General features: G+C 38.9%; 1 protein-coding gene across 1 annotated transcript in view; it reads left to right on the plus strand.

Moving 5' to 3' along the window:
• TMC1 (transmembrane channel like 1) overlaps nt 1–20163 on the plus strand; it is a 223304-nt gene extending 203141 nt beyond the window's left edge. Inside the window, exons 16-21 of the mRNA XM_053908654.1 lie at nt 1855–1922; nt 7086–7325; nt 12339–12464; nt 16127–16205; nt 16308–16359; nt 20141–20163. Coding sequence (XP_053764629.1) covers nt 1855–1922; nt 7086–7325; nt 12339–12464; nt 16127–16205; nt 16308–16359; nt 20141–20163 — 588 coding nt within the window. The remainder of the gene's footprint in view (nt 1–1854; nt 1923–7085; nt 7326–12338; nt 12465–16126; nt 16206–16307; nt 16360–20140) is intronic.
• Nucleotides 20164–23285: the final 3122 nt, after the last annotated feature.

Raw genomic sequence — 23285 nt, forward strand, 5'->3', positions numbered from 1 at the left:
ACCCAGCTGAGCATTTGTCAAATGTGTTCTGTGAGCTCACAAGGCTTCAGGCAAAGGGAAAGGTGGTCCAGAGCACAGCGCTCCTGATGAAATTGGGGCCTGGATTCAAGAACTCTCGAGGCAAGGCATTCAAAAGCTGTGATCATTCTGTTGGGGTTCCAAACCAGACAACTCTCTCATCTTCTTACAAATATTTTTAGGGGGGGTTCTTGGGTTTGAAAAGAAGAGTGACGCTTGTGTGTGCATGTGTGTGGGCGTGAGCATGCGTGTGTGTGGGCTGCGTGTGTATGTGTGTCGGCAGGGAGTTTTGATGAAGATACAGGGGGTCTGAAGCCACCTCCGCAGATGCCGGGATCTGGGACAGGATTAAGGACCTGCTTCCCGTTTGGTCTCTCTTTCATGGTCTTCTTGGTGCTCTCAGTTCACAATTTCGCTTTTCTTTCTGTTGTCACTGGTTAGTCAGTTTCCTGACTGATTGTTCTCTAGCCCAGCTCAAGTAGGAGCCAGTTTCATTGCTGTTGCTAATTAGCATTACTCCCATTGATAGACGCTTTCCTTCTAGGATGCCTGATATGTTACCAGAAAGCCTTTCGACAGGCCACCCTGGGACAGATGCCCACTTCAGCTCCTATTGGTGGGCCCTCTGTACAAAAAAAACAGCCTGATGCTGCACCCTAAGCAGGGTGGCATCTAGGAGACAAACACTGGATATTGAGTTGAATAACTTCTTAAACTTTAATTGTCTCTCTCTATATTCATTTTATTATAAAGGAAATCCGCATTTTTTTGAAAAATACAGTGAAACATTGGATTGCGAGTAACTTATTCTGCAAGTGTCCCACAAGACGAGCAAGCATTTCTAATAAATCTTTACTTGATAATCAAGGATGCCTTGCAATGCAAGTAGTAAGTGATGCCGAATGTCATGTGATCACAAGTGAGCCAATGGTTCTTGAAACTCGCTTTGATATATGAGTCCTTTGGATTACAAGCACATTTCCAGAACAAATTATGCTCGCAAACCAAGGTTTTACGGTGTTTTAAAGTATGCAAACTTAAGGAAGAAAATTAAAGTCATGATACATCCCCCACCTATAACACCTGGTAATTTGTTGGGCATTTTCAAGTCTTTTCCTTATGCATAATTTCATATTCAGCTGATAAAAATAATGAATGTATAATTTTATATATTTGTTGCTTAACATCAAATCCTAGTTTTCTTTTGCATAAGTAAGCATTCTTCAAACGGTGACCTTGATTATGTGCACTGTATATCACAGTATAGATATACTGTATTTACTTAACCAATACATATGAAGAAAAGGCTATAAAAAGGTTATCTTTTCCATTATGAGGTATGTTTAAAAATTTAATTCCTGCCCTCTCGCTCTCTAAATTTTCCAAGTTCTGGCTCATGTGCCCAGAGAGTCATTATTGGATATTTAGATGGTGTCATCTCTGCTTGTTACACTTTGTCAGCATTTAAGCTCGATTTGTTAACTCACATTCCCAGAGGTAGACTCATAGGGCCAAAGAGACTGAGACTTTCTTAAGCTTTTAATATACATTGTCAAACTTTTCCCAGAAGGTTGCTCCAATTTTTACAGTGGGCCATGCATGAGAGCCCAGTGGTCCACACGTTCACAACATTTTGAATGACTGCTTTAGAAAATGAGCCTTACTTTGTTAAAAAGGGTGCTGCATTATTTTATTTAGCACTACTTGTTTATTAGATTGATTATTCCGTGATTATTGCTGCATGGAAGCATACCTATGCAGAAACATGAACCACTCGGGTTTTTCAGTTTGCACCATTTGATATGTTAATCCAGCAAATGTCTGTGTCTTCTGTAGCCTTCATACACTGAATTTGACATCAGCGGCAATGTCCTCGCTCTGATCTTCAACCAAGGCATGATCTGGTAGGTCTGCTATTGGACTGTTTACAACTTACAGAAAAGCCGCAAAGAACATTATTGCATAATGCATTGTAGCCTGGTGTCAGAGAGGTCCCCAGTCTGGGTCTAACTCAACTGTTGCCTTTGCAAAGTGGATAGGAAAATCTTGTTTATATTTGTATTTATATTTATATTATATTTACATTATATTTATATTTACATATTATGTTTATTTTATATTATATTAATATTATATTTATATTTATATTTGTATTTATATTCATATTTGTATTATAATTACCTTTACATTTATATTTGTATTTATATTCATATTTATATTTGTATTATACTTACATTTACATTTATATTATACTTATATTTGTATTTATACTCATTTATATTTATATTATATTTATATTACATTTATATTATATTTCTATTTATTTATATTTATATTTATATCTTAACTCTTCGTCCTCAAAGACATCTGCCTGTTTTGCAGAGCGTTCCTTTATCAAATACTGGGAGTGTATTTCCACTTTGTAGCTTCTTTGAAAGCTTTTTTATACTTTTATATCCTGTGACACTAGGGTCTACTGGTGAAACATTAATGGTCCCATAGCCACATGTTCAGTATGAAATAAATTAATGTAAGGCCCTTCTGAAAAACTGATTTTATTCTGTCATTATCGAGTATGTTTAGAATACAACTTGTTGTTGCTTTTGAAAAAAATATCTTACCAAATCCAGTAGTTTTAGGTAACTGGACTACTGGAGATGTAACTTATGTTTTAGGAAGTTCAAGCTAAAAATACGATCACTGTTTCGTAACTTGTTTCACAGGCCATTTACACATCAGAATTATGTCTTTTGATGTACAAAGGATTGTCATATCTTTTATTAAATGAAAGCATTCTCACTGTAAACCTTGACAGGTTAAGATGAGCCGATACAGTAGAAACTGTTTTTGAGTTTAAAAATTGGTTCATGGCATGCGATTCATCTAGGGACCATGTGTCTTGGAAATCTGTCACTTTTAACTAAGAACACCCAACCCACAAGCTACAATTGAGCATCTTTATCTTACTGACACTTGTTTAATATAACACCGTGCCACTGACCACGCCGTTGTCCTATGTACTAGTCCTAGTAACTTGGCTCAAATTTTGCACAAGCTTTATATAGCACTTAAGTCCTTCAACCATGGCTGCATTGAGCTGTTAAACCTTTGCAAGACTGGACCTCTCTGCAAATGTTAAAATTATCTTGCTTTAGTAATATAAAGACCATAATCAAGGACCCCATCATCCTGCCCTGGGGTCTGTCCAATTCCTGTGCCTCACTAGGTCAATACATATGAAGAAAAGGCTATAAAAAGATGATCTTTTCCATTATCAGGTACATTTAAAAATCTAATTCCTGCCCTCTTGCTTTCTAAATTTTGCAAGTTATGGCTCATGTGCCCAGAGAGTCATTAAAGAGTGAAACGCATCTTTCATTCTCTAAGCAAGGAGGAAAGTCAAGTTGGTCCAACATATGACCACCAACAGGGAGAGTAAAGGGAAAAGCTTCTAGCAGTTCTGGATCTTTCATTTTCTGGAGGGGATTCTGCTGTCACAGCAGAAAATGGCTAACTTCGCTACTGGAACAATGAGAAACCATCACCTTGTATCAGTTTTAAAACTCCCTGGCTTCTACACAGAGTGCCACAAATCCCTCAGGCCTGGTGGATGCCATTTGTGCAGACACATGCTACACGTCTGTTTCTTGTTCTTTCGTAGCAAAGACAACAGACTGGCCTAGAAATTCATTTTCATGATCAGAAAAGCCGTTGAAATGGCTGTCCTGATTCGTTTCGCTTATAATTTTGCAACTATTTAGTCCACCATGGTTCATGTTGAAATTCTTAAATATCCAAAACCCTTCCCCCATTCTCTCATGGGCAGACCCATTACCAAAATCTCTCCGCTATCCCTTTCTGTGTATTCCTCCTTTAGATAGTGGTCAAGCCTTGCTTCTTGTTGGTCTGAAGAGGACATTAGAATGTGATGGTGTTTTTTTGAGCGTACAGAGATAATTACACCCCAGAGTTACAGAAGCAAAAGAACTATTGCTTACTTTCAGGTCAACCCTTTGGACAGATGGTCTTTTTCCTAACTCCCAGAAAGTTGGTAAAGGAGGGAGGATGTGGTTGGTGGGCAAGGCGTGAGGAGTGTGTGTTCCAAGTGTGGTAGGCTCCCCCACACAAGGGGACTCACACATGGTAAGCTGCTATCTTATGAGGCGCAAGGAACTGGTACTGGAGCTTGGTCACACAGAAACAAAAGACTGTGGGACGTTTGCACTCACGTCCGTTGGTTTGTGACTGGCGACATTCAGGTACAGCTTTAGGGGTTTCTAATTAGTGGATGTTCTTAAAGTCCAACTTTAAAGGTAAAATCCATTTTGGCATGTAATTGGCTGACATGATCAGTACACTTTTATATCACGCACTTCACTTTAAAATGGATAGCACAGGGTTTCGTCATCGTATTTTAAAACGACAAACACACGTCATATCTCTATCAGAACAGGGTGTAGGGGCAGCAGAAAACAGTGAGACAGAAGACGGGTGTGGACATTGCTCCAACACTGTCTCTTTGTGTACCTCTTGTACCTTTGTCCCTGTCTGCTACCTCATTTTCTTGGTTGATCAGATGTGAATAATTTACCTGACATGTACCATGTCACTGGAGTAATAAGGAGAGCTCAATGAAAGAAGCTTTTCATTCGCTTTGATCTTCTTGGAAGAAAAGCACTTTATAAGGCTAAGGTATTACAAGGATCTTGAACTGACAGATGACAGGATCAAGTGTGGGTAAGGGACTTAGTGAGCCGAGCTGATTAGTGAGTCACCGGCAAAGACAGTTTGAGCATTAGGGTTCAGCTATCACTGTGCCAGGATCTGTTTTTCTAGGTTATGGTTCTTGAACCTGTTTGTTCAGAGTGCCCATTTGATATTTATTTTGAAAATCTGAGGTTTATAGGTGCACGTACCTAGGTGTGTGCATATATACATATACAGACGAATGATGCATATACATATATGTACAAATGTGTGTGGCTTTAGGTAAGTCTAGGAATTAAATTATATACAGAATTGTGTCTGAGGGTAAACTAGGTTGTATAGCAGCTAAACACTACCCCCTCCTCCCCAAAGCTTAGTGGTTTACAAAGGGAAAAGTTTTCTTCTTATGTACTCTGCATGTTCAATGTGGGTTGGTAGAGGGATCTGCTCTTGTGAGTTACTCTCACTCTAGAGTCCTAGACCGGCCAAATTGAGTCCATCTGGAACAACACTGGATAGGGTAGCAGAGAGATGAGAAAAAAATCCACACAGGGCTTTCAACATTTCTATCCAGTAGTGAGACACCTCATTTTGATTTCCATTTCCTTGGGCAAAACAAATCGTATGGCCAAGCCCTGCTTTAGAAGGGAACACACATAATCATTCACAAGCATCTAACATGACTAATATTGGCATTTGAGAATACAGTGCACTGCTATGTAATTGTCGCCCCTTACCTGAGGCTGTCACTCACTCGCTCACAGTTTTGAGGCTCCGGGTTCTCTCTGGCTATCCTGTAACAAAGATACCCCGTGTTGTTCCAAAGTCTATCTTCTTACTTTTTTTAATTCGTAAAATTTATATTTTAGAGAAGTTTTGGGTTCATAGAAAAACTGAGTGCAAAGAACAGAGCGTTCCCATACGCCCCCAGGCCCCCACAGGCACACCCACTATTGACATCCTACACCACAGTGGCACATGGGTTACTATTGATGAACCTGCATGGGTAGATCATCGCCTGAAGTCCGTACCATTAAAAAAAAAAAATAGTTTACCTTTCTTCAGAGTGTCTGGTCCACTCGTTATATTCAAATGTCATTCAGATCTGTGGTATCAAATCCTATCAACAAGAAAATCCAGATTTGGGGAAGATTCCACTTTTAAATGAAATAGCTTAACGCTGGTTTGCATCATTTCAATTATAGAAATAGCAGAAATGAATTTCTTCCTCTAACTCACCCCTTGCCCCCCTCCAACATAATATACCAAATTCACATTGGATTGGTTAAAACAGCCTCTCTACATATGTAGGAAATCTAAACTGCTGGCCCTAACTAGAGCTACTGAGGGCTTTATCATAGCTGGGACAGTTGAAAAGACGTGACTCTGCTTATACTTCTAAAATAAGTGCCCATGTAACCTCTTTTTGGTTTTGGACCAATACATTGCTATTAATACTGTTTGATGATGCTAATGGATTTTCTCATCAAAGAAAAGTGAAATTTATTTTGTTGAAAATAACCAACTAAGCCATCAAGTAAAAGTGACCTCACCTAAGTACTTCCTTTTTAAAAGTGGCATTTAAAAATAGTTTTTAAAAGCCAGATATACAAAGTGGTGGATTTCCAGGACAAACAGAAGTGTAAGGAAGTAAACATTAAATTAAATTAAATTAAATTAAATTAAATTAAATTAAATTAAATGGATGTGTTGCATTTTCATCTCAAACACATAAAGCTTCCTATAGATTATCAACAAAACACAGTCTATTACTGGGCATACATACATCAGCTCTAAAACACCATAGTAGCTACACAGCTAATAGAGAAAAGCATCAGCAAAAGAAAAATTCATTGTATTTTTTCTCTTCCATTAAGCAAAAATTAATTAGCCCACAAGAAAATTAATTAATCCAGATGTGTAGTTTATTTGAATAGAATGAGTGGTTTTAAGGGTAACGGTAGAAAGAGGTTAGATTTTTAGATTTATTAATTGATGATTTGAGTGTTAGGGGAAATCAAGTTTATTTTAGAAGTAGAAGAGAGAAGTAAATATATGTAACATATTCTCTGGTGTAGTTTAAATTGATTAATGCTAACAGATATAGTTAACGGACAGCATAATTGCCGTGAGAGAATCATGTATGCAATCCCTGTGGTAAAGGGAAAGATGGTAAAATGTGCATCAAAGACGGAAATTGACTAGGCGAGTTTATTTATGAAAAGAGTTTGTGTGCTTGAAAGCGGCGCTACATTTTCTCCCTTTGGCAAATAAACATGACGTGAGATAAGCAAGGTGCCGCGTGACTTTGTTACGAAGAGACGACTTGAAGTGAGCAGAGCCATGTTTTTTCTTTCCAGGATGGGCTCCTTCTTCGCCCCCAGCCTCCCAGGCATCAATATCCTTCGACTCCACACATCCATGTACTTCCAGTGCTGGGCCGTGATGTGTTGCAACGTTCCCGAGGCCAGGGTCTTCAAAGCTTCCAGATCGAATAATTTCTACCTGGGCATGCTATTGCTCATTCTCTTCCTGTCCACCATGCCTGTCCTGTACATGATCGTATCCCTCCCGCCATCTTTTGATTGTGGCCCCTTCAGGTTCTTGCCTTTGAAATTCCATCCGGGTGTCGTTTTCTTCCAGGCGTGGAGATAGGAATGGTCACTCCTATAAGCTTTGTTTTGTTTTGTTTTTTTCTCCAAACAATGGCATTTTGGCCTGTTAGAAATGAGATTCTTTGAGCGTCCAGGCTCATTAGGTAACATGGAGATTCTTAGGCAAGTTGCATTGGTTTCTTATTTGAGAATCATAAAAGGGAAAAGGATTTGAGTGCGCCAGGCTCTACCCGGGTAAATATGATGATAAATCTGAGCTCAAAGGGGATGGCAAAGAGCGTGTTTAGATTATGATAGTTGGGATGTGTCAGTTTTCTTGGTGCCGGGCCAGCGTGTCCAAAAGTCGGAAGCAATTTTGACGTGCTACGTCACGTCAAATAGATAATAATTAATTAATTAAAAATAGATTATTCCACAAGCTACCTAGGAAATGGGATCATCATTCGATAACTGTGACTATAAAGTGGGTCACACAATTCACAATCCAAAATGCTACCTGGTAGCAAAACAATTGAGGGTGACATTCGCTCCTACATATTCTCCCCAAACAAGGACAGATCGCTCAAGTCAGTAATAAAGAGTCAAGAGGTCTCTCTGATCCAAGCTGAAAGGTCCTTTCCGCCAGTTCTCTATGACAGAGTTCTGACGGTGACACTTATCAAGAAAGCCAGTCGCCGGGATCAGGGGAATTGAGATGTCATTCCCTAAATAGGGCCCTAAAAATGAATCTACCACAAGTTCCTCTCTGCAACCGCAAGAATCTCTGCCTGTTGAGTCACTGCTCAGCATGCATTTGAGTTATTTCTCCTTTTCAAGTGAAAGAAATGTGAATGTGAAAAGCCACGTGAATGACGAGCGTGAGGCAATAATGGCCACATGTAATATCCCCGTCGTGCTGTCAGACGCAAGTTATTAAATTAAAGTCAAAAGTTTCGTTGCCCACAGACCTAAGTATAAAAGAGGCATTTCACTCTAATAATAGGCTGAGTTATTATTATTGCTTTCCTGGGGGGGAAAAAATAACAAAACGAAAGAAAGAAAATGTTAAGCCAGCTGATAGGGCAAAAACCACTGGAGTTCTGTCATACTCAGGAAGCTGATGCTGACAAATCCTAACCCCCAACCCCCCCCCCCCCCCAACTCTGGGCTGAAATAAATAATGCAGACAGTGACATCTGGAGACTAAATATGAAATTGCAGTCTTGAAGAAGAGCTTGGTCTTCATAAATCCCTAATGAATCTCTGGGTACAAAGTTCAACAGATAAGCCATTCAAAGACTTTACTTAATTGCAAATTACCCACACAACTAAATATCTGGGATGGGTTTTAGATGTGCTTTTGACTTTCTAACTGGAAGTCGATGCTTCTCAGAAAAATGTATCAACGGGAGGGAAACCCCACAATGTCCACATGGAGCTGGATGGTGGTTACACAGGGGGCGTTCCTGTGAAAAATATCATTGAGCTAGACAGGCACAATGGCTACACAATTTTAGCTTTTTGAGCCTAATTCCTCTGCCTCTCTTTATATCACATAGAGTTGCTATGATTTTAATTAAAAAAAAAAAAAAAAAAGAGCCTGTATCTAAGGCATAGTAGCTGATTTTAACCAAGTGTTCCCTGATTGGCAGACTCAGGCAAAATTACCGCACGTATATCACTATTTTGAGATCAAGAAAATTTAAATATTTTCAGTAGCATGTCAGGAAAGGGGTGTCTCTATCTTATTTAACTAGTCTATTTCTCCTGTCAGTTTACTCATTTTGGAGCAAAAGAATGTATACTTCATTTATTTGTTTGGATTTAGAAGTTTGAAAGGGTTGCTCTTCCCTAAAAATGAAGTGAGAAAGCATGAATTAGGATCTTCATGGCTTGGCATTCTCAAGGATCCTGAGTTTGGGATGGTTTTGTCAGCCTGCCTCCGGAAGAGTGTCTGACTCTACTTGGCACCTGGGTGGGCAGCAAACTTGCATTTGCCGTAGGTTAATGGATGGCCACACCCACCCATCACACATAGCACAGTGATGGTTAATCACTCCCAGGGACAGGTATGTTCGCAGGTAAAGTGGCTACAATACCTTAGAAGACCCATTCTGTGGGGCACGTGGATGGCTCAGTCCGTTGAGCGTCCAACTCCTGATTGGTCATCTGCATCTGGTTTAAGATTCTCTCTCTCTCCACCTCTCCCTGCTCTTGCCCTGTCTCTCTTTCTCTCTCTCTCTCTGTCTCTCTCTCTCTCTAATAAAACTTAAAAAAAAAAAAGGAATTCTGTAAAGAATTTGATGAGGTATTCTTGCTTGACCTGTTTGGGAGGGTGAATTTGTCAGAAAATTATTCCAATAGGCTATTAAGTGGATTCACCTTAAACAGTTCAACAATTTTAAAACCATTTATTTTGTACCCAGATGAAGAAAATTCTAATTTCTCCCACCACATTTGCTGACGCGATGCTTCTCCCCCAACCTCTCGCTAATAATTCTGAACAATTTATAATTCTCTGGGTTCTCACATACCTCCCTGCTAGCATTATGGTAATTATATTTTAATGTATTTTCATCTCACTGCAAAGGCCTTATTATGTGTTTCTCCCAGAAAACCTGGAAATTATAGAAATGTTTCTCCTTGAAAATAAACACTTTTCAAAGGCTCCAAAGACCTGAAATAACAACCCTCCACATTTCAACATTTTGGAATTTTGTATTCTGGTTTTCTTTTTATGCAGTTTTTTAAAATAACTGAGATCAAACAATAAGTGCAGATTTATATTATATTGTGACACTTTTATATTTATTTTTATTTTTGTTTTAAATTGCGACGCTGTCGTTGTGTTATTTATTTGCCGTTATACCTTATGTGTTTATTTTTTTAATAGTGTGGCTGACTTTCAGAGGTTGGGGATAGAATATTTTCATGTCTGGGGCCACCTGGGTGGCTCAGTCAGTTAAGTGTCCAAATTCAGCTCATGTCATGATCTCATGGTTCGTGAGCTCAAGCCCCACATTGGGCTCCGCACTAACAGTGCAGAGCTTGCTTGGGGTTTTCTCTCTCTCTTTCTCTCTCACTCTCTGTTCCCTCCCCCACTCACTTTCTATCTCTCTCAAAATAAATGAACTTTTAAAAAATATTTTTTTAAAAAAAGGTATTTTTATGTCTGTGAGTCTAAGCATAGTTAGAGTGTTGGCCAGTAACTTGAAGTAATGAATGAATAATGGCTATTTTTTGGACACTAAGCATTAGAGGAGATGTAGGAGTAAATTGGACACTGATTCTGGTCCTGGGAAGCTTTCAGTCCACTGGGAAGACAGGTCTGCTTATAGACTATTCTAAGCCAGGGTGGGTGGGGCCACACCCATAGAAGCTTAAGTTCAGTATCATTTCATTTGACTGTAGAGTCACAGCAGACCAGAAAAAACATGGCACGCTTTGGCTAACTGTCAGATAAAAGGATTACCAGGGATTAGTAGAAGCTTCTTTAGCTTGTACATAAGAGATCTGGACTCCTAGTAAGAACACCAGACCTGGAAAGAGGAGAATCCCCAGAGATGCCAATGACTTCGACTTTGGGACACACTGAATGCAGAGAAGACCTTTATGGGAGGGGAACATTTGGTAAAATTCCAGTTCCCCTATTCTAACCACGTCCATCAGCTTCAGACCAAGAAGCTGGGGAGCGGAATGTCTTGCCTTCTCTCATCTTTGCTTACCTTCTTACTCTCGCTGTATCCCGTATGGCTGGGAAGAAAGCATGGCCAGGTAGAATGGATGGCGACAAAGAAACCCTAGAGAAATAAATCAATATAATCTTGAATTATCTCTAAACTCCATTCCCCCTTAATATATCACAGGTCTTGCCGGGTGCAGATCTGTAATTTGTGGAGCAAAACTTAACACCTCGGCAGTCCAGCAACCCCTTGACCACATATCTGGAATTACTCTCAGGGTTTTGAAAGACTTTATTATAGTGAGGCCAGAGGCAAAAAAAAAAAAAAAAAAATCTCATCTGGAACTTGTGAGTCATGTTTGTTTAGTAGTTGAGAGTGTATGAAGATCAATAAATGATAGTGAAACAAAAATATTAAGTGTTATACCAGCCTTTATTCTGATGATATGAAGAACTTGGTGGTAAATAACCTAATCTCTGCTCTGAAAACTACAGCTTTTCATGGTAGAATCAATATGCGTATACAGAAAAAATAACTTGACATGATGGGTATTACTTAATAATTCTGACTATTACATATTAAGATAAGACAGACATCCTGCCCTCATTTCTCTAGTTTATAGGGGCTGATTCTTACCTCAATGGGTTGAGAACAAATCCATTAAGGACTTTGGCCCTTTAGGCTTCTTTCCTTCTCTTCGCATGGTCTGTTCTTAGCCGTAGGACCGAGCTGGCTGTCATTAGAGCCTGTCCACAAGAAAGACAGTGAGAGAAAGGACTCACCCTTCAGTGTGATTACCTGTTAATAACTCTGATGAAAGAGCTCTGTGGAAAATGAGATAGCAACTCTTGCATGGGGAGAGATACTGGATTATTTGTGGACTTGATTCTGTTAAGCTATTCTGTATGTTTATTTCCAAGGCTAATTCAACAATTAAGTGCACTCTTTATGCAGCCCAAAGGGAATGTTCTCCGACAAGGACAGCTGGCTAAGGGGTAGACTTGCAAGTTATTTATAAAATATATTTCAATCAAAATCTTAGGGATACAGCTTAAGAAAAAAACAAAACAAAACCAGACTTCTCCTAATGCTGTGGTTAATTTCCTAACTGCTCGACTGCGTGTTTACGTTGGGATACCAGTTCTCATGTCTTACCCATATGTTGATAATAACAGGTCGAAGTGCCAGGAGTTGTAGCTAAACATTAGGTTCCCAATCTGAAAGAGTACTTAGGTGGTGTTTGAGAAAGACGTCTAGTTTTCTTGCTGTAACCATGGCTTTTACATATGTTATAAATGAACTTCTCTCCTCCCCCCCCCCCCTTTTTGTTTTTCAGTGGCAAAAATAGGATGTTCGAAGTCATTGGAGAAACACTGGAGCATGATTTCCCAAGCTGGATGGCAAAGATCTTGAGACAGCTCTCTAACCCCGGACTGGTTATTGCTGTCGTTTTGGTTATGGCGTATGTGCTTCCCCTCTCATAGGAAGAGACTCTGTAATGTCTTTCCTGGCTCCTTTTAATTTCCAGCTTTCTTAGCTTTCTCATGCTCTCTAAGGGTTGTGCTGTAACCTCAGCAAATTCAGTGCTGATTACATGGTGGTGAGAGTCTGAAATTCATGAGCCATATTCTGATCCTATTGAATGTAATTCCCAGCCATCTGCATCTGTCTTTGCCTGCCTAGGATTATAAGATTTGTTCCCAAGTAACCAAAATAATTATCAGTAAACAGCTAAAGCAAGGGAAACATAAATGCTAAATGCTAAATCTAATCAGCACATTGAGCTCCCCCGATCTCCTGGCCCCCAGCTCTTGTCCCATAAAGCAGATGGCTGTGAACACACAGAAATGATGAGTCTCTAAGTTAATATTCCCTTTGGGGACCCTATAGGCTGCATTTTAGGGCTAAAGGTTTAAGGGGTCTTAAAAACCATCATGTCCTTGTTCCTCAAAGGCTATCAGTAAGTGTGGGTCCATGATAATAAAATCAGAGGCCCAGAAGGGTCTTGGAAAGGTCGCTTAGTCTGTCCCTTCAAAAGTCAGAGGTGATATCCAAAGGAGAATTTGGGAGGAGGGTTTTGTTCCCTTGTAACTTTCATTGGCTTCTGACTCTTGACCAGCACAGAGATAAACTTACATTCTAAGGAAAAAAATATATTTGCTATTGAAGAGCTAGGAAAAGCACCCTGGTCCTTCCTTTCAACGCCTGAGGCCCTCCTAAATAGAAAGTCTGGTACTGTCACTGCTTGCAGTCAAGGAGGGCAAGTATGAAACCACCCTCAGAAACACTTTAGAAATAAAGCTGATGCACAGGATTTGTTTCTTAAAAGGTAAAACTAGGAAAGCTCAGGGAGAGAAATCCCAATGATTTGAAATAAATGAGCTGGGTTCTGGGCCAAGTTGTTACCATCTACTTTGTGATGATCATGGTCATGAGTCATGTCAGAGAAGACAGGCTTCATCTTCAATTTTATTAAGGCACCAATTTAGAGGGACAAGATGATTTTCCCCTGGTAAGACTATAGCAAAATGGTAATAGTAAGACTCTGACAGTAAATCCAACCTTTACCTCCCGCTTTATACTATGACACCTTTTTTGAAGGAGAGCCCATGGGAATAATTAAACAGTAAAACAGATTACTTTTGTATATTAGAGAACCTTGATCATTTGGTGGCATTCAGAATCTGATGGTGAATGTCTGGTGCAGATATGTTAGAAAATGATCTGGTTGGGGGCACCTGGGTGGCTCGGTCGGTTAAGCATCCGACTTCAGCTCAGGTCATGATCTCGCATTCGTGGGTTCAAGCCCCATATCAAGCTCTGTGCTAACTGCTCAAGAGCTTGGAACCTGCTTCGGATTCTGTGTCTCCCTCTTTCTCTGCCCCTCCTCTGCTCGCACTCTGTCTCTCTCTCTCTCTCTCTGTCTCTTTCTCTCAAAAATAAATAAACATTAAAAAAAAAAAGAAAAAAAAGAAAGAAAATGACCTGCTGGAAGCCACCTGTTTCACCAGATGGCCCTTGAAGTGATTTTTATTTTCCAAGTTTTCGTAATACAGTGGCTTGTGGGGCGATGTTAAGTTATTAAGTGGTTTTTAAAAGTCAAAGCCCCTTAGTGGTATAAATGAGATCTTGTATTAAAAAAAAAAAAAACTGATCAAAGTTCATGTCAGATTTTATGAGTATAGTCTTACCTTAGTAAGAGACAGATTTATTTCTAAACTGTGGAGCAACACTGTTCTGATGCCAGTGGTTGAAGGTTGACTAAGTTGTCCCAAGAGTGTGGAAGAGGAACTAGTATGGCCTATGTCCCAGGCACTACCCGTATATTAATCATTGCATTTCCACGATAATCTTAAAAGGTTGGCCTCATTAATCATATTATTGCTATCACATGGAAGATATGCCCCAAATCAAGTGGCTGATAAGTCAATGCAAGCTCATGTCTTATTTCCCATCTATTATTTCCCCTAATCATTTGAAGCACCAAACAGTGAGTTTGGAATGAGTGGGAATAGACAGAAAGGCTAGAAGCCACTTGTCAGGGATGGTCTACACTCAGGGTCAGCACATGTTTTCTAAAAGGGCAAAATAGTAGACATGTTAGGTTGTATGGGTCAAAAGGAAAAATTGAGGATATTCTGTAAGCACTTACCTAACCATTTGAAAATGTAAAAGCCGTCTTAGTTCATGGGCCATGCAAAACAGGCTGGGAGTCCGTTCTACCCTGGAGATGATGGTTTGCCAACCCCTCATACAGACTGTGCAGAAGAAAGTTGGCAGGATACAAGGTCAAATAGATGTCCTGCAAGGTTGATTGTAGTTCTGAGGTTCTGATTTAAAACCCAATTTCAGTTTATTGCTGATTTGATTTTTCAAATCCTGAGATGTCATCTTCTAGTTTATGGGGCTCACACAATTCGCCTGGCTCTTTATTACCTTTAATTAGAGAATGTTACAAGTTACAGACATTTTGAATTTCCCCAGTGGCTCATAGTAAATCAGCTTGGGTGATTTTGGGATAACTGAGTAGAATTCAGGTTCTCTGCAGCCAGGTTCATTCCTTTCGGAGACCAGAAAATGATTTATGAAGAGTATTTATTTAAGTTGCATCACAAGACAGAAAAGGTGGCAAATACAGAGAGAATTCCAGAACTGCAAATGACTTGTGAGGTCTTTTGCGTTCACCCTCCAAATCCAGGCGCTTTTCTAAAAAAATCTTTATAACACACACACACACACACACACACACACACATTTATTGAGCACCTACTTCATATCAAACAGTATATGCCAAATGCTTTCATGTATGTAATTTCATTCAAATTCCCATCACTCATATAAAAGATAAACAAACCCAGCTAAACAATATCAATAATTGTGTTGCTAGCACCAGATGGCTCATAAAGGGTATAATCTGGCATGGTTGGGGAGTAGAGGAAATGTGTTTAGTATCCAGTCATTTGCAAAAAAGAGCAATGCCAGTTACCTTTTTTTTTTTAATGCATTTTGTTTGTTTATTTTGCTTTAAGTGAAGATGAACATATTTATTTTTACACAAATGTTTGGCTGGAATTTGCTCTTTCTAGAAATGTAAATGTCAGTTAAAAGCCAAGGATATTCCTTTATAAAACATTTTCGTTTCAAAGAAGGGAGAAATGCAAACAATACATCCTACGGAAAAAAATATCTATGTGAATTGACTATGACTTACGAGGATTATATTCTTTGTTGTGAAAGCCAAAGGAGGGAATTTAAGGCAGAAAGTCAATTTCTTTTTTATTCCACACATTCTCTAAGCTTCCGTAGATTTTCCATTCCCTTGGATGCCCTTGGCATCAATTTGAAATGTTACTTTTAATTATAGTTTAAACTGACGTTAATACATTTCCAAGAAGATACAATTAGGCAGCGAGGTATGGTAGACAGATTGATGCTGTGGAAGAGAATCCTTGAGTCCCACCTTCCCAGGTCCAGCTCTACTAACCATGTTCCGAGTGCATTTTTTTTTTTTTTACTTCTGTGTACTTCAGTCTTTTATCTACATTCTATGATGTAGTGAATGTAAATTTCAGAAGAATCTCGAACTGAAAACTACCATATATTTTATTATTTTTTAAAATGTAGTTTGACCATCTATTATCTCAATGCTACTGCCAAGGGCCAGAAGGCAGCAAATCTGGATCTAAAGAAGAAGATGAAACAGGTCGGATACAATTGATTTTATAAAAATATCATCTTTATTAATGTCAAGTAGTAGGAAACACCGGGAAATCTCACGTCCTTCTCTCCTTTTTGTATTGTGTAGCAAGCTTTGGAGAACAAAATGCGCAACAAGAAAATGGCAGCTGCCCGAGCAGGTTGGAGAAATGTTTGTGATTGCAAAATCTCCCCGCTATGGATAAAGTGTTCCTCCTTTTTTTTCCTTTCCAAATGGGCATTTGATGTAGTATACCATTACTGCCCTGAGTGAGTCATTCCACAATTTTTACTGTTCACCTTTTGAGACCCTCTCAGCTTTTCCAGTGGAGGAAAGGCAAAGGAAAGAAAACTTGAAAAATGGAAACTTAGCAATAGTAATAGACAGGTGACTTTGCAAATTGACAGAAGAAAAAGACAACATCCACATAGTCATGTACAAATAGCAGACACAAATGCAGAAGTTCTGCCCCCTGGGGCCGTTTTTATACATAGATGGATACACCAGGAAGGTATCACTAGGCTCTTCTGAGCTCACCAGTGTTGATTTCCTGGAGCCTTTTCTAATTCATTCATCTCTCTTTTTTATAACCTTCTTAAGTTTTAAACCATTAAAATAAGGCATACCCTTATTTGCCAAAATTCCCGATACGTTCTGCATTCCACATGGGAAAGTAATGTCTAAGAACCTCAGGGAACATTTTTTCAAACTTTTCCCTCGTTCTTAACTTTAAAACTCTTTATATTACTAGGGCTTTCCCCCCTTGTAAGTACTATAAGTCAGTCCAAATTGGTTTAAGTAGAAAAAAACTTCATTAGTCCACACAAATGAATAGGAGAGTGGTGTGGATGGCCTGAGACCACGTTTTATCCCAAGTTTAGAAGTGAGCAGGGCTGAGCCCCATTTCTTTATGGTTCTTTCAACACTGCTCTCCCTCCGTGTCAGCTGACCTTTATGGCAACAGGAGAGGATGTAGCAATTTCCAGTGCTATGTCCTTAAATTACATTTGTCTTAGATGGTTTTTCCACCGTAAAGCTACTTGTTTTTTTTAATTGCATTAGCATTTTTTTTTTCAGCTGTGACAAATTGTAAAACCTTGAAAGTGTACGATGGGACGATTTGACATGCACATACATTATGAAAGAGCTCCCACCACTGAGTTCATCAACACATCCATGACCTCACATATTTACCTTTGTGTGTGTGTATGTGTGTGTGTGTGAGCACTTAAGTCTACTGTCTCAGCAAATTGCGATGTATACAATGCGGTATCATTAACTATAGTTCACCATGTGATGCATTACATCCTCAGACTTCTTCATCTTACAACTGAAAATTTGTACTCTATTACCAAACTCTATTTCCCCCACCCCGAAGCTCCTGGGTTACCATCCTGCTCTCTGTTTTCATGAGTTTGCCTTTTTTTCTTTTTTATTCCACATGTAAGTGACACCATGTACTGTTTGCCTTCCTCTGTCTAGTTTATTTCACTTAGCATAATGCCTTTCAGGTTTATCCACATTGTTGTAAACGGCAAGATTTCCTTCTTTTATAGGTTGAAAAATATTATATAATTCTATATCTCTATCAATCTATGTGTATCTATATCACGTTTTCTTTATCCATTCCTCCATAGATAGACTCATGTGGTTTCCATCCTTCCATGCTGCAATGAACATGGGAATACAAATTAATGATTTCATTTCTTTTGGATATATCCAGAAGTGGGATTGCTGGATCATATGATAGTTTGCATTTTCCTGGGAGTGATGTCGAGCATCTTTTCATGTACTATACAGATATTGGTCATTGATAAGTCTTCTTTGAATAAATGTCTATTCAGATCCTTTGTCCATTTTAAATTAGGTTATTTGGTTTTGATGTTGTTCAATGGTATGACTTCCTTGTCTATTTTGGATTTTAACCCCTTCTCAAATATGTGGTTTGCGGATACGTTCTCCCATTCCATAGGTTGCCTGTTCGTTTTATTGATGATTTCCTTTGCTGTGCAGAAGCTTTTTAGTTTAATGTTTATTTTTGCATTTTCTGCCTTTGTTTTTGGTGTCAAGTACAAAAATCATTGCCAAGACCAAGGGCAAGGAGGCTTTTTCCTAGGTTTCCTTCTAGGAGTTTTATGGTTTAGGGTCTTACATTCAAGTCTTTAATCATCATGCATTAACTTTTGTGTATGTTGTAAGATAGGGGTTCAGTTTCATTCTTTTGCATGTGGATATCCAGTTTTCCCAGCACCATTTATTGAAAAGAATATTCATTCTTCATTGTATATCCTTGGTACTTGGTCAAAAACTAACTGACCACATATGCATGTATTTATTTCTTGTTACTCTGTTCTGTTCTAGTGATCTTGTTGTCTATTTTAGTGCCAATGCCATACTGTTTAATTACTACAACTTTGTAATATAGTTTGAAATCAGGAAGCATGATGTCCCAGCCTTGTTCTTTCTCAAGATTGCTTTGGCCACTAGGGATCTTTTTGTGGTTCCATCGAATATAAGAATTGTTGTTTGTTTGTTTTTTTTTTCTATTTCTTTGAAAATGTCTTTGGAACTTTGAGAAGGATTGCACTGAGCCTGTAGATTGCTTTGGGTGGTAGGGACATTTTCACAAAATCAATTCTAATCCATTAACATGAAATTTCTCTCCATTTATTTGTGTCTTCTTTAATCATTATATAATGACCTTCTTTGTCTCTTGTTACTACTTCGTTGGCTTAAAATGTATTTTGTCTGAAATAAGTATAGCTGTGCCTCCTTCTGGTTTCCACTTGCACAGAATATCTCTTTCCATTCTCTCGCTATCAGTTTACGTGTGTCCTTAAAGCTGACGTGAGACCTTCGTGGGCATCTTTTAGTTTGAAGCACGTATGTCACACATATCTGTGTTGTTCTTGTGTTTGCTATAGATTGTGACTATAACGTAACATCATCAAATTCGTGTTTAGAATGGTGAATGAAGGGGCACCTGGGTGGCTCAGTTGGTTAAGCGTCCAACTTCGGCTCAGGTCATGATCTCATGGTTTGTGAGTTTGAGCCCCATGTTGGGCTTGCTGCTGTGAGCACAGGGTCTGCTTTGGATCCTCTGTTCCCCACCTTCTCTGCTCCCCACCCCTGACTCTCACATGCTCTATCTCTCTCTCTCAAAAATAAATAAAGAAACATTTTTTTTTAAAGTATCTTACAAAAAAAGAATGGTGAGCCAAAAGTTGACTTTTAAGATCTGAATTCTAGGTAAGGCTTGTTTTTATCTTCATTGTTTTAAAGATAGTATAGCATGCTATTTATTTGATATTTTCCCATAATTTTTACTTAAAAACATATACAACCTTTGCAAAAGCAGAGACTATCTAATTCATAGTTGTTTCCTCAGAACTTAATACAGAACTTTATTATATAACAGTCACTCAGTAAAGGCCTACCAAATTTCTACTGGCCAATAAGGAACTCTTTTATTTGAAAAATTTAAAAAGAATACATTTTTATATTAATGATAAAAACAGTACTAAATATAAAAAGAGCAGAACTTTCACCCCCTTGTAGAGTAAGAAATATAAAAATATTTTGTAGGTAAAAATGCTAAATATTATGGCAACCTGGAGCACATTTGGAAGATACAGATTTCAGACCACCTCATTTGGAACATTAAGCACACTGAAAGCGAATTTTTTAGAAAATGTTTATTTATTTTTGAGAAAGAGAGCATGCGCAGGAAAGGGGCAGAGAGAGAGAGGGACAGAGGATCTGAAGCGGACTCCGTACTGACCGCAGAGAGCCCTATGTGGGGCTTGAACTCACGAAACCCGAGATCATGAGCTGAGCCAAAGTTGAACTGATGCCCAACTGACTAAGCAACCCAGGTGCCCCTGAAAGTTAAATTTTGATTTGTTGCTCCTTCATCTTTTCTCTCTCTCTCTTTTGAACAGCTGCAGCTGCTGGTGGCCAGTAGCGTTCCCAGGTATGCTGGGGGCCCAGAAGGACTCTTCACCTTGCTCTTCAAAACCAGCCACTTCTGAAAAGGGCAAGAACACAAACATTGTGAAGTTGCCGTTCCCCTCTTCTAACCCTGATGTATTGTCAAAGTCATGCTGGTCAATCAAGGCGTCACCAGTCTTAGTTCAGCGAGAAGGATCTCCATCTTGTTCCAAACTCAGGGATTTGTTCCCCCACCACCAACTTTCCCCCTGACTTATTTCCCTGGCTTTTCTTCTAACTAATGGAATTTAAAAGTGGATGTGATTCAACAATACAGGTTACTGGTTTACCTGTTGCGTTAATTAAAAAAAACTTTGGGTATATGGACTTTCATCTTATACCCTTCTTCTGCCTTAGTTTTCTTTGCCTGGGAACAGAAATACTTCACCTCTTTTTACCCTCAAAGTTAAGAAATATCTTTATCAAGTAGTCACTGTAATTATTCATTAACTCGCATTTTGAAACCAACGTCTTGTTTTTCCATTTTTTTCCATCTCCCCATCTAAGGCCCCCATGACTATACACCCAAGATTTTTTATTAGCTGCTGGATTCAGTAGGAAAAGGAATGGGCTTTTTAAAAGAAAAATCCTAAGGGAAGTAGGGGCCTGATTAGCATTGGATTGAAAGTCTCTCACCTTGGACAACCCACCTCTTTATGAGTTAAAAAAAAAAAAAAAGGCATTCTACATGATTACAACTCCATCACAGCTTAATCATGACCTCCAAGGATCACATTTCCTGAGTTTAGATTCTAATATTCCATAATTTGTCTTTGCTTTCTTGTTAAGGTTAGGAAAACACACACTTTCACAGGGGGCTTTAGTTTATAGATGTGTTTAAGCGTTATCATCTGTTTAAACTTTGAATAGCAGCAATCGATGCCCTCAGCCAGCCTTGTTGTGTGACTTCAGTTACATATGCGAACCCACAATGTCCTTTTCCAGAGCTGAGCCAATTTGCCTGCCATTCTCTGCAATTGACTTGCTGGTTTTTATTACCCTGTCCGGGAGTTCCTCCTTCTTTTCACTCTTCTTCTGGCCATAGAAGGATACCCTGTTCCTCTGCCAATCCGTGTGCCCATCACTGCCATGACACAAATTCAAGATTTCCTTCCTCTGGTCCACTTTTCCCGATTAGCCTCCATTCCCAAACTTGAGAGGTTTCCTTGGACCCTACTGGCTTTATTTCAGAGTCTATTATTTATATAGGTTTTCCTGTGCTTTTTTAACAGTACTTTACTGTCTCCTGTATGCATGCATCGTCTTTCCTATCCAGATTGTAAGCTCCCTATGAGCAGGGATCATATCTTTTAACTCTTTTGTATGCCTAGGATAGTGCTGTGCACAGGTAGGCACTGAGCATATGCTTATTAATTAAATTGAATCAATTTAACTTGCAGCAGTCACACTGTGAAACGAAAACTTGTGTTATCTGCATGAAAAGTGTTATTATGATGGAAGAAATGGAATTATCTGTTGCGATGCAGGGTTTCTTGCCTCATTCGATTATAATGCAGATGAGTAAATAAAGTTAGTGCTTATTTCTACTTGGATCATTTTGTACTGTGTAGTAATAAGATTAGAGAATTGGTGTACATGTGTTGCCAAATTTACAATGTGGATGACACTCCCTTGTTCTTGATCTACTTCATAAGAGAAGTGTTGAAAGCTGACAAACTGTCACCCAAGGACTTCATCTCCTAAAGGCAAGGTAGGCAATGCACTTTTTTTTTTTTTACTCGAGTTGCCATCTGTCCCCATACAAAGTTATTACAATATTATTGACTATATTCCCGATGCTGTGCATTGTATCTCCATCACTTACATATTTTATAACGGAAATTTTGTACCTCTTCAAACAATGTACTTTGGGAACAAACGCTCAGGGTATAAGAAAGAATTCAGACATGACATTCTAAATTTCAATCTTTGTATACATTGAAAATTAAGTTGGATTTTGATTGTACCTAAATACTCCTCTGATTTAAGCTGAGCATTTTTAGAAAATTTAACCCTTTTCGTCTCCAGAGAGCTGACAAAAATATTTCCATAGTACTTATTACATGAACAAGCATCTGAAACGGTGAGTGCCGTTTCCAAAGCTGTTTGAGGACAATTTGGAGACTAGCCTTGTACTGGGAAGGTTCTGATTGCTATGATTTAGTTCTCTATCATTATTTCTCTATATAATGATCAAAACCATAGGAAAAATTTGAGAAGGCAAACCTAACCAACCAACCAACCAGACTGCACCTTTTATTTTTTTTCTAAGACGAATAAAGAACCAATTCTGACCAATGTATGTGAAAACTAAATTTACTTTTCTGCAGAGCTTTGCCATTCATTTGAAAACTGAAAAACTGCATTTCGGCACATTCTTTGAATTATCTCCTTTGACTTCTGAGAGTAGCACATAGTGTAAACCATACCTAGGGGCTCGTGTTAACAATATTTTGACCTGAACTATGTTTTCTTATTCTGATGGATCCCTACAACTACCAGAGCCAGAGCTAGCCAGGGTTTGGAAATATATTTGGTGACTCAAAATGTTATCATATGACGGGCTATAGTTCCCCTCGTTGCCACAGGGGGTCAGCCTTTGCTATCTTCACTCCTCAGTGGATGAGTTAATAGGAAGAGGTTTCGGGTCAACTTCTCTGTCTAACACTTCAGGGCTGGAGCCCTGCCTTTAACCTAGTAGACTTTACTGGAACTTGAAATATTTCACTTTGCTTTACCAGCCCCTTCCTAAAAGAGTATGGGTAGATTCTGGGGAAGTGGGCTTCTCATACATGCTGGGACCACACCGGGTGTGTGATCGTTAGGAACCATGATGAAGCCGGCACATCTTCATCCACTTGATAAACATTTATCACATACTGTGTGTCAAATGTTTATTAAACGTAATGTACCCCAAGTATCACCTACTCTCTATATTTTCTCCCACTGTTTTGTACCACCACCTGCCATATTGATCTTCTTGGTTTCCAGAATCTTCTAGAATGATACTAGAACTTATGAAACTGTTTTAAGATTGAGGAAAATCAATGATACCTTTCCATTCAAGGCAAGAGTGTCCCTTTCTTCACAGTGAGG

This window comes from Panthera pardus, unplaced genomic scaffold (assembly GCF_024362965.1).
Source record: "Panthera pardus isolate Hobbes unplaced genomic scaffold, ASM2436296v1 HiC_scaffold_20, whole genome shotgun sequence".
Taxonomy (NCBI): domain Eukaryota; kingdom Metazoa; phylum Chordata; class Mammalia; order Carnivora; family Felidae; genus Panthera; species Panthera pardus.